The sequence below is a fragment of the Triticum aestivum genome, chromosome 6D, assembly GCF_018294505.1.
Source record: "Triticum aestivum cultivar Chinese Spring chromosome 6D, IWGSC CS RefSeq v2.1, whole genome shotgun sequence".
Classification (NCBI taxonomy): domain Eukaryota; kingdom Viridiplantae; phylum Streptophyta; class Magnoliopsida; order Poales; family Poaceae; genus Triticum; species Triticum aestivum.
In genome coordinates, this window is record NC_057811.1 from 164,762,389 (window position 1) to 164,772,050 (window position 9,662).

The 9,662-nt window shown below is 51.4% G+C and overlaps 1 protein-coding gene across 2 annotated transcripts; it reads right to left on the reverse strand.

Moving 5' to 3' along the window:
• Window positions 1-5,433: 5,433 nt before the first annotated feature.
• On the reverse strand, window positions 5,434-7,319 carry LOC123144315 (premnaspirodiene oxygenase). Of its 2 annotated transcripts, XM_044563408.1 has the most exons (3): window positions 6,232-7,319; window positions 6,007-6,138; window positions 5,434-5,908 (listed from the first exon to the last, which is right to left on the reverse strand). In XM_044563408.1, the coding sequence occupies exons 1-3, from the start codon at window positions 7,141-7,143 to the stop codon at window positions 5,561-5,563; spliced, it is 1,392 nt and encodes a 463-aa protein (XP_044419343.1). In that variant the 5' UTR covers window positions 7,144-7,319; the 3' UTR covers window positions 5,434-5,560. The 2 variants fall into 2 exon arrangements, with proteins under 2 accessions (XP_044419343.1, XP_044419342.1); XM_044563407.1 differs by having other exon boundaries at window positions 5,434-6,138; window positions 6,232-7,316.
• Window positions 7,320-9,662: the final 2,343 nt, after the last annotated feature.

Consider the following 9,662-nt stretch of genomic DNA (forward strand, 5'->3'; position numbering starts at 1 on the left):
TCGACGTCCCGAAGCGTATGATGATCTTCAGAAGGATCTCATTGAGGAGTGGTGGGCTTGGAATGGCCGACAAAGAGCATCATGATTTGTGCATTTGATGTTGTATTGTTGAATTATTTGTTGAATTGAAAAATAAACTATTTGTTTGAGTTGTAATAACGAAATTGAACTATTTATTGTTGATTTATTTTGTTTGTGTTTGATCTTCTTGCTTGTGTTTGGAGCGCATATGTTGTTTGTGCGAGAGCGCGCGCTGCATTTTAGCGCACCTGCTGGAGCTACGCGCGCGCGCTAAATTTACTACGGCCGCTGAAGTCAGCGCTCCTCGCCGCGCCAATGCAGGCGATCGGCACACTGTAAACTGATTTTTAGCGTGCCGCACGTTGGCCGGCTGTTGGAGATGCTCTTAGGCCAACTCCAACGACTTCAAATGGTCCGTTTGCGTTTGTTTAAAAGTAAACGAAGACAATACGCGGCCATCGCGCAGGAGCAAATGGACAAATGTTCATTTTCTGTCCTTTTTTACTTATTCCTGGCTCAAATTTGGGCCGCGTTTGCGTCGAAGCAGACATCGCATGGACAGGCGGGACGCGTGCCCTTGTCCTCCCTTGGTCCGTCCGTCGGGGACACAATGCGCCCACTTCCCTCCCTTTCCCCAAACACCCCCCCCCCCCCCCGCGCGCTCCCTTTCCCTCCCCTCCCTCCTTCATGGTCAGCGGCCTGAAGAAACCCGGCGACCCGGCTGCCACCGTGCGCTCGGGCGAAGAAGAAGGGCCTGAAGAAGCCGCGGTGGGAGCTCACGCGGCTCGACCATGAATCGGCCAAGAGAAGGGCCCTGCGAGACGTCGCGACGGACAAGAAAGCCGCTGTCGACTTCGCCACCGAGGCCGCCGCGCTGCACAAGGCCATCGTCGAGGACAAGGAGGACATTGTCGCCAAGGCACACGCCCTACTCATGCTAGGGTTGTGCCGACCCTCGTCGGTCATTCTCTCGGTCGCTGCCATGGCCGCGGTTAGCACAGGCTCGTCGGCTATTCACACTCTTCAGTGCCCGTCGCCCAGCTTGAGAGTGTTGAAGCCCGTCCTGTGAGTGGCCTAGGCGTAGGCGACTTGGTATGACCTTGCTATTACATGTTTATGTTTGTGTTTGTTGTATCTTGTGTCCTTGCTATTGCATTTGTGGCCTTCTCTTTGATTGGGTAGGCGTTCCAATCTTTGGAAGCCTTTAAATGAAGAAGCTTGACATGGAGTAGGTCACCAAGAAGAGGAAGCTCGACATTGAGGAGGCCGCCCAAATGAAGAAGCTCGCGATCGAGGCCACCAATGCCGACACCAAAGCAAAAGAGGTGGCGCTAGCAATCATGAGCATGGATTTGACCAACATGTGCCCGAAGAGAAGAAGTTGGTTCGAGAGCCGGCAAAAGGAGATGTTTGACCGAGACGACATCAAATAGAGAGGGCTCTATGGTCGTTCTTTTTGAAGGCTAGCAAGTGTGCCGGTCACTGGTTGTGTTGCCGGCGACAAAACATGGGGGTTCAATTTTAAAGGCTGGCAAGTGTGCCGGCCACTGGCTGTATTGCCGGCGACAAAACTTGGGGGCTCATTTTGAAGGCTGGCAAGGGTGCCGGCTGTTGGCTTTGTTGTCGGCGAGAGATTTGGGGGGTTGATCATTTTGTAGGTTGGCTTATGTATGCTGGGCGCTGGCTGTGTTGCCGGCGTGAACTACGGCCGCTAGCATGAACTACAGCCATGGTGCCAAAATTTCATTTGCAAACAATTATAGGCGGCCACACGAGATGCATCCGCGCGTTGGCGCATGGCCAACACATCCAGGAAAATGGCTGGAAAGTCCGTTTGGGGTTAACCCATTGCCCTACACCAAACAGAAAAAATAAGGACAAAATATGGACAAAACGGATGCCCGTTTGGGATCGTGCGTTGGAGTTGGCCTTAGGTACCCACTACTCTTTTATAGATCAGGGAATGTATTGTTGCTGTGGTGTTTACAGTGCCTTGAGGAGGAAGAAGGTGGGAAGGAAGAACAGATACACACGCTACGCTGCCGCCCTCATCTCATCCCAGCCACATTGCCGCTTACCTAATCCACACTGACATTTATACACATTTGCTGCACCATAGGCCCGAACATATATGATACCCCATGACGGCTCTATAAACTTGTGGTTATGCCTCCTTTCTCTCCTGGGCCAGTTGCTCTTCCTCTCTTGATCTTGGCGTGATGCATCTCCACTTGTCAAATTGTTGATACTCCCTCTTTCTTCAGAACCGCATTGACCCTAAGGCGGAGCTTGTGGGAAACAACACTTGAGATCTTTGAGGTCTTCCCATGTTTCTTGCACCGCCGCTTCGTCTTGCCATCCTATGAGGCCTTGTTCACAAACCTTGTGAGCATCACAGCGCCAACAATGATCCAGGATCTCCACCGGAGTATTGGGCACACCCGAAACTGCAGGCAAATGAGATGAAGCATTCGTAACTGGGATCAAAGCGCAAGGGAGATGAGAAACGTGGAACATGGGAAAATTGAGGACCCAGCCGGTAACTAGAGTTCGTAAGTGACTGCATTGATGCGCCTGATCATCGGGAAAGCTCCAAAGAACTTGAAGATTAGCTCGACGAGCCACTGATGTTTGGATGTATGGTTGAAGCTTGAGAAAGGCTTGATCCCCCACTTGGAACTAGAGCCAAGAATGTTTCTGTTCAGCCTGACCTTTCATAATTTGCTTCATACGCGTCAAATGTTGTCGTAGCACATCCTGCATTTGTTGTCTCTCCTTCAGCCACGCGTCTAGTTCAGGTATTTGTGTCATCTGTTTTGCTGTGATGCCTAGCCGCCTCGGAAACTGTCCATAAACCACCAAGAATGGTGTTTTGCCCAGAGTTGAATGGAAAGTTGTGTTGTACCAGAATTCAGCTAGAGCCAACCAGTTGCTCCATTTTTTGGTGCACTCTGAACAAAACATCTCAAATACGTCTCCACGCACTGATTGGCCTGCTTCGTCTGCCCATCCATTTGAGGATGGTATGCTGAACTCATTTTCAGTTCTACTCCTTGCAAGGTGAAGATTGCTTGCCACACTTTGCTCTCAAATACGTCTCCACACACTGATTGGCCTGCTTCATCTGCCCATCCATTTGAGGATGGTATGCTGAACTCATTTTCAGTTCTACTCCTCGCAAGGTGAAGATTGCTTGCCACACTTTGCTCATAAATATTGCATACCTGTCAGAGACCAAGGCTTCTGACATGCCATAACTTGTATATGTTGTCAATCCGTTGAACTGTATACAGATGTGAGATAGGTAGAAAGTGGGCATACATGAAAAATGTGTCAACCACCACATTTGGTGACAGGCAGAGGATGAAGCAAACCTGGGTACGGTGATCGACCAGGTCTTGCCTGCTGACAAATTTGGCAAGTTTGCACATGTGCTTTGATATGAGTTTTCATCCCCATCCATGCGAACAACTGCTTCATCCTGCTATCTGTAGCCGGATACCCTGAGTGGCCGCCCATAGTGCTACCATGAAGGGCACACATGATTTGATTCTGTAACTTCAGATTGTTGCCTAACCACACTCGCCCTTGAAACCTAAGCACTCCTTGGTGGAAGGTGAACTTGTCATTGGCTACTGGCGCTAAAGCCAATTGAGTAATGAGCCGGTGCTTTTGGGTCTTATTTGTAACCTTGTGTGACCTCCAAGAGCCACGCTGGTTGACATACTGACACTGTGTTCAACTACTCTGTTGCTTGCAAAGGTCTTCGAGACAATGCTTCGGCAACACTGTTTTCAACACCCTTTTTATATGTATCTGAAACTGTAGTCCCAACAACTTCATGAAGGCCTTTTATTGCCATGGAGTGTGTAGCCGTTGCTCTTCCCGGTGAATTAGGCTTTTTTGTTTGTCTTAATGATGAATTCAAAAAACTGCAGGTATGTTCTCCATTGATCCATGGCTAGCACCATCGCTAGATACTCCTTTTCATATGTGGAAAGCCCTCTTGTTCTAGGACCTAAGGCCTTACTGAGATAGGCAATAGATATGTCCTTCTTGTAATAGAACTGCTCCTACACTGTAGTCACATGCGTGTGTCTCCACAATCAAGGGTTTTGTGAAGTCTGGCGATGCAAGAGTAGGAGTTGAGATCAGTGCAGCTTTCAAAGCTTCAAACGCCTCTTGAGCAACTGGGGTCCACTGAAATTACTGATTCTTGCGTAACAGTGTAGTCAATGGTAGACTATCTTGTGGAAGTGATGGTGGAAGATTGCGGTTTTAGACATATCTGTATGTTCTTATGGAGGCTTGCTAAACACTCCCTACCCACTAAAGATGTGAGAGCACACCAGAATATGACGACCACGAGCACGTGCGGGTTGTGGGGAGCTGAGGACTCTTGGAGGCACTCCTTGCTTGAATTATCGATGGTCGGATGCGTGTGGGCACTCGTTGATGGAGAACTTGTAGAGCATCTTTGCGGGACTACAGAACCAAGTGCCAAGCAATGGCCTTTTTTTTCCATGGTTGAGACTTTATCACATAGGAATTTGTCTGGCTGGTAGTGACATTCTGGGTGTTCTGGTGGGCTAGGAGGAAAGCGATCCATGAGGCAGTCTTCCAAAGCCCTTCGGATACTCATTAGTTTATCTGCAGGTCCATAGTAGAAGTTGATGTCACTCCAAAAAAATTTATACATGCCCATGTCACACCGAGGGCTGCTCATATGAGACCTAAAGCGTCTCCCCTAGGTTATGCTAAAATTCATGTTGACGCTGGGATTGCGAGATCCACGAGAGGAGGATCGATGTCTCCAGTTTCCCGGGATGAAAAAGGAAAATTCTTGGGAAGCTCTTCCCTGGTGGTTGATGGTGTTCTCGATGTGGCATGTTTGGAAGCTGTCGCATGCTGTGAGGCATTATCTCTCACGGAGGATCTTCAAGCTAAGGGTGAATGGCATCAACAGAGGCACTCATGAAAGGTATGACCCAATTACCAACGAGATCAAACTGAAGACGACATCGTTCTACTGCCAATTCACTTTCGAAGGACGAGTTCTCAAGAAAGGTATGACTCAATTACCAACGAGTTTAAGCTGAAGACGACATCGTTCTACTGCCAATTCATTTTCGAAGGACGAGTTGTCAATACAGATGCTGATAGGCCAGCCAAAATTCCTCATTCTCTTGATTAGAGGTGACACGTCTGGTTGGTCGAACCCATGATCTTTTTTTTATATCACTCTATGTGTATTTTGAGCAATAAAGTTTGGTTTTGCCTTAAAATAAACTAAAAATTAGCCCATAGCAAATGTAGTCGGGCACATCAATAGGATATGTCCAGCGGACGGCACGGCGGTAGCGGCATCAAGTCCAGCGGACCGGGGAATTCAAAGTACGGACGAGCACGATGGGCTAATCAACTCCCACAGGATCAACAAATATAGGATCACCTCAAAAAACAAATACAGGATGCACATCACCAAAAGTGCGTTTACTCCATGGCCACGGCGACACGAGGGACGCCAACCACGACTAGGTCAGACCGGAGCCGTGCCGTGACACCAAACTCCTCCGTCATGTCCAGATCCTCGGCCGCCACCCCGCCTGGCAGTTCCCAGTCGAAGTGGAACAGCAGCGCCGCGAGCGCGAGCTCCACGTGAGCCAGCCCGAACGCCATGCCGGGGCATATCCTCCTCCCGCCGCCGAACGGCACGAACTCGAAGTCCGTCCCCTTGAAGTCCCTCCCGTTCTGCTCGAACCGCTCCGGCGCGAACTCCTCGGGCGCGTCCCAGTACGCCGGGTCCATGCCGATCGCCCACGCGTTCACGATCACCATGACCCCCTCCGGCACGTCCAGGCCCAGAACCTGACACGGGCTCCCGCACCTGCGCGGCAGCAGCAGTGGTGCCGGCGGGTGCATCCTCAGCGTCTCCTTGATGACAAACCCAAGGTATCGCAGATCTGTCAGGTCGGCCTCCCTCACCTTGCCGTGCCCGGCGAGTTGCTGCCGGACCTCGTCTTGCGCCTTCCGCATAACCCGCGGGTTCCGTATCAGCTCCGCCATCGCCCACTGCAGCGTCGTCGCCGACGTCTCGCTGCCGGCGCCAAACATGTCCTAACAACGAAATCAAGAAACAGAGGAGCTAATTAATCAAGGGATTTCCGGGAGGAATTTCTAGCACGGCTATTTCGCAAAAGCGGGGCTTACCAGCATGACGGTCTTGATGTTGTCAGTGGTGAGTGGATACTGCGAGTCCCCTTCCTTTTGGAGTCTCAGGAGCACGTCGAGCAAGTCTTCTTCTTTGTCGCCGTCGCAGTCGGGGCCGCTGTTCTCCTGGTGCTCTTGGATGATGGTGTCCATGAACAGCTTCATGCCTTGGCTATGGCGCTGCATCCTGCCGGGGACGCTGCTAAAGAGCCGCACGAGGCGCGAGGAGGGGAAAATGTCGGGAAGGGTCATCCCGGGTACGATTTTGAGTCCCTCCTGCAGCATCTTCAGGTACGTGTCCCTCTGCTTGAACCGGCCGCCGACGATGGCGCGCACCGTAGAATCCGCGACGTACGCCGATATGCGCTCGCTCAGGTTCACCGGCGAAGACGAGGCAGAAGCCGCCGCGACGGAGCGGAGGAGGCGACCGAGCTCCTCCTCGCGGGCGGGGCGGAAGGACTGGACGCGGCGGGAGCTGAGGATCTCGACGGTGCATATCTTGCGAAGCTGCCGCCACGCGTCGCCGTAGGGCGCGAAGATGAGGCCCTCGGCGTCGCCGTACGCCATCTGCTGCATGGAGGTCAGAGGCCTCGACGCGAAGGAGGCGTCGTGGGTCTTCATGATCTCGCGCGCGGCGTCAGGGGACGACGCGACCACGGCGTCGAGCTCGCCGAGGCGGAGCATCATGAGCGGGCCGTGGCGCCGCGCGAGGTCGCACAGAGCACGGTGCGGGAGGGCGCCGGCGAGGTGGTGCAGGTGGCCGATGACCGGCAGCGCCCACGGCCCTGGCGGGAGCCGGGCGGCCCTGCCGCCGGGGCCACGACGAGGCGCCGGGCGCCTGGACTTGAAGAGGATGAGTGGGATGGCGAGGAGAAGCACGAGAAGCAGGCAGATCGAGAGCACGGCAGCCATGGCAGCTTGGATCGATCTTGCTCGAATGGTTGGTAGGGGAATGCTTATGCTTATGCTTTGCCTTTTCTGAAATGATTTTCTTCGATGATTACTTGTATAAAGTCAATGGTCAAACTCATCTAGAATGGTTAGATAATAATCCAAATACATGCCCAAGTCTTCGTTTTTCAGCATCATCGAAATTGACTGTTTTCTCCGGAGCATTTGACCTGGTTTCCCATTGGTTGCTCCACATGACATCTACAAGTAGCGCCCGTCCCGCAAGACATCTCGATGGCGGTGTCTGACCACTTTTATCATTTCGTATGACGTTGAATACTTGATTACAGACCGAAAGCAAAGTTCATAGAGGCCTTTTTCCAAAATATTAACATATGGCTAAAGGGTGGAAACATTAGACCATACAAGCAGATCCTTCGACAAGACGTGGATTTTATTCGCTCAAATTAGAGCATCAAGAGGATACAAAACAATATGAGCACACAATATGCCTCTACATTGCATGAGGTCGGGTGGAGCGAGCCTGTGCGTGGGATGGCGATGCTGCAAGCTGCGGTGGTGCTCCCACATCAAATCCCGACAGCAGGGTCAAGGGCTGCGGCGGCACGGGCTGGGGGTGGTCCGGCTAGGTTGGGTTGGCCTTCAACATGGTGAGGCGCGACGACGACATGTGTGCTGGTGGCGGGGCGGAGTTGTAGGGGTTAGCTGGCTTCAAAGCCCTCATTTGTCTGTGCATGCAAACAAACCCTTCACGTTCTGCTCTATATCCGATAACATTCATCTGATTGATGGGATGAACACACAGAGAGAGAATAAACAGAGAGAGAGAGTGTGTGTGTGGTCTGGGATGGGCTAAATCCTACTTGTGAACCAGAGTTCGAAAATAGTTTAATTTAGGCAATTAAACTATAGGTAAAATTCTAGATAAAATAAATGAAACGGAAAACAAACAAAGAAAATAAATAACCTTGCAAATAGGCACACTAGTTATGACGAAAATAGTTTGTCAAAATCCTTTGAGAAAAAGTTCAACCAGCCAGGAATATTCCCAAAGGATTTTAGGAATAGTTTTCCTTTTGAAGAAAATTCAAATTCAAATTTCAATCTGAAAACAAAGAGGAGAACAGAAAAATAAACAGAAAAAATGGGCGAGGCCAGCCAGTCACGGCCCAGCTTGCCAGCCGGCCCCAGCCTCCCGCGCCCGCACGCTCTCTCTCTCTCCCACTGACGAGCGGGCTCCGCATGTCAGCATCACCCATGACCTCCCGCAACCGTCGTCCTACGCATGCGCCCACGTCCAGAACGTGCACCCGCCCATGTCCTTCACTCCGCGCGGCCATCGTGCTCGCCAGCGCCGCCTGACCCATCCCGTAAATAGCCCCGGACCCCTTCTCTGGAACCACCAACTCTATTTCACCGGAGCGCCGTTAGGCTGCCCGCAACGCTGCCGTCCTCTCCGCCTCGACGAGGGAGATCAACGGCGAGATTCCGGCGAACTCCGACCCTCTAGCAACCACCCAACCACATCACGAGAACCACCGCTCCACGGTGAAACCTTGGACATCCTCCACACGCCTAGAGCCCCCCGCGTCGACGTTTTCATTGGAACCCAAAGCTCAGCGCCACCATCGTCGTAACTTCGGTGAGCTCCATCATCCATTTTGTCGTGCATCGTGTCCAAACATCACTCCCTGCTCGCGTTGATCATCTTGACCTTTTGGTTCACGATCTCGCCCAGATTCGAGCTTTTCGTCACCACCCGAAGCACCCCACTGTCGTTCACAACTCCGACAACCCCGCACCATCGCGTGCGTCCACCCCGACGCCAACCGAGGCCATCAGGAGCCTTGTCGTCGTCCGCATCAATTCGGCCACCTCGCCGCCGCCGAGGAGCAGCGAAGTGTCAAGTTCATCCACACCCGAGCCGCAACCGAGTTTTCCAGCGATCTCTGGTGAGCTAGCTGCTACCTCTTGAGCACCGCGTTGGTTTTCCCTTGAAGAGGAAAGGGTGATGCTGCAAAGTAGCGTAAGTATTTCCCTCAGTTTTTGAGAACCAAGGTATCAATCCAGTAGGAGGCCACATGCAAGTCCCTCGTCCCTACACAAACAAATAAGAACCTTGGAACCAATGCGATAAAGGGGTTGTCAATCCCTTCACGTCCAGTTGCAAAAGTGAAATCTGATAGAGATGATAAGATAATATTTTTGGTATTTTTATGATAAAGATTAAAAGTAAAGAAAGCAAAGTAAAAATAGATTGGAAACTTATATGATGGAGAATAGACCCCGGGGCCATAGGTTTCACTAGTGGCTTCTCTCAAGATAGCATAAGTATTACAGTGGGTAAACAAATTACTGTCGAGCAATTGATAGAAAAGTGCATAATTATAAGAGTATCTAGGCATGATCATGTATATAGGCATCACGTCCGCGACAAGTAGACTGACTCCTGCCTGCATCTACTACTATTACTTCACACATCGACCGCTGTCCAGCATGCATCTAGAGTATTAAGTTCA

What these genes read in the sequence shown, in the direction of transcription:
- LOC123144315 (XM_044563407.1), bottom strand. Translation starts at nt 7,143, where the DNA reads ATGGCTGCCGTGCTCTCGATCTGCCTGCTTCTCGTGCTTCTCCTCGCC. An exon ending in ACATCAAGACCGTCATGCTG is followed by an intron (nt 6,139 to 6,231) that starts GTAAGCCCCGCT and finishes TTTCGTTGTTAG; the next exon opens with GACATGTTTGGCGCCGGCAG.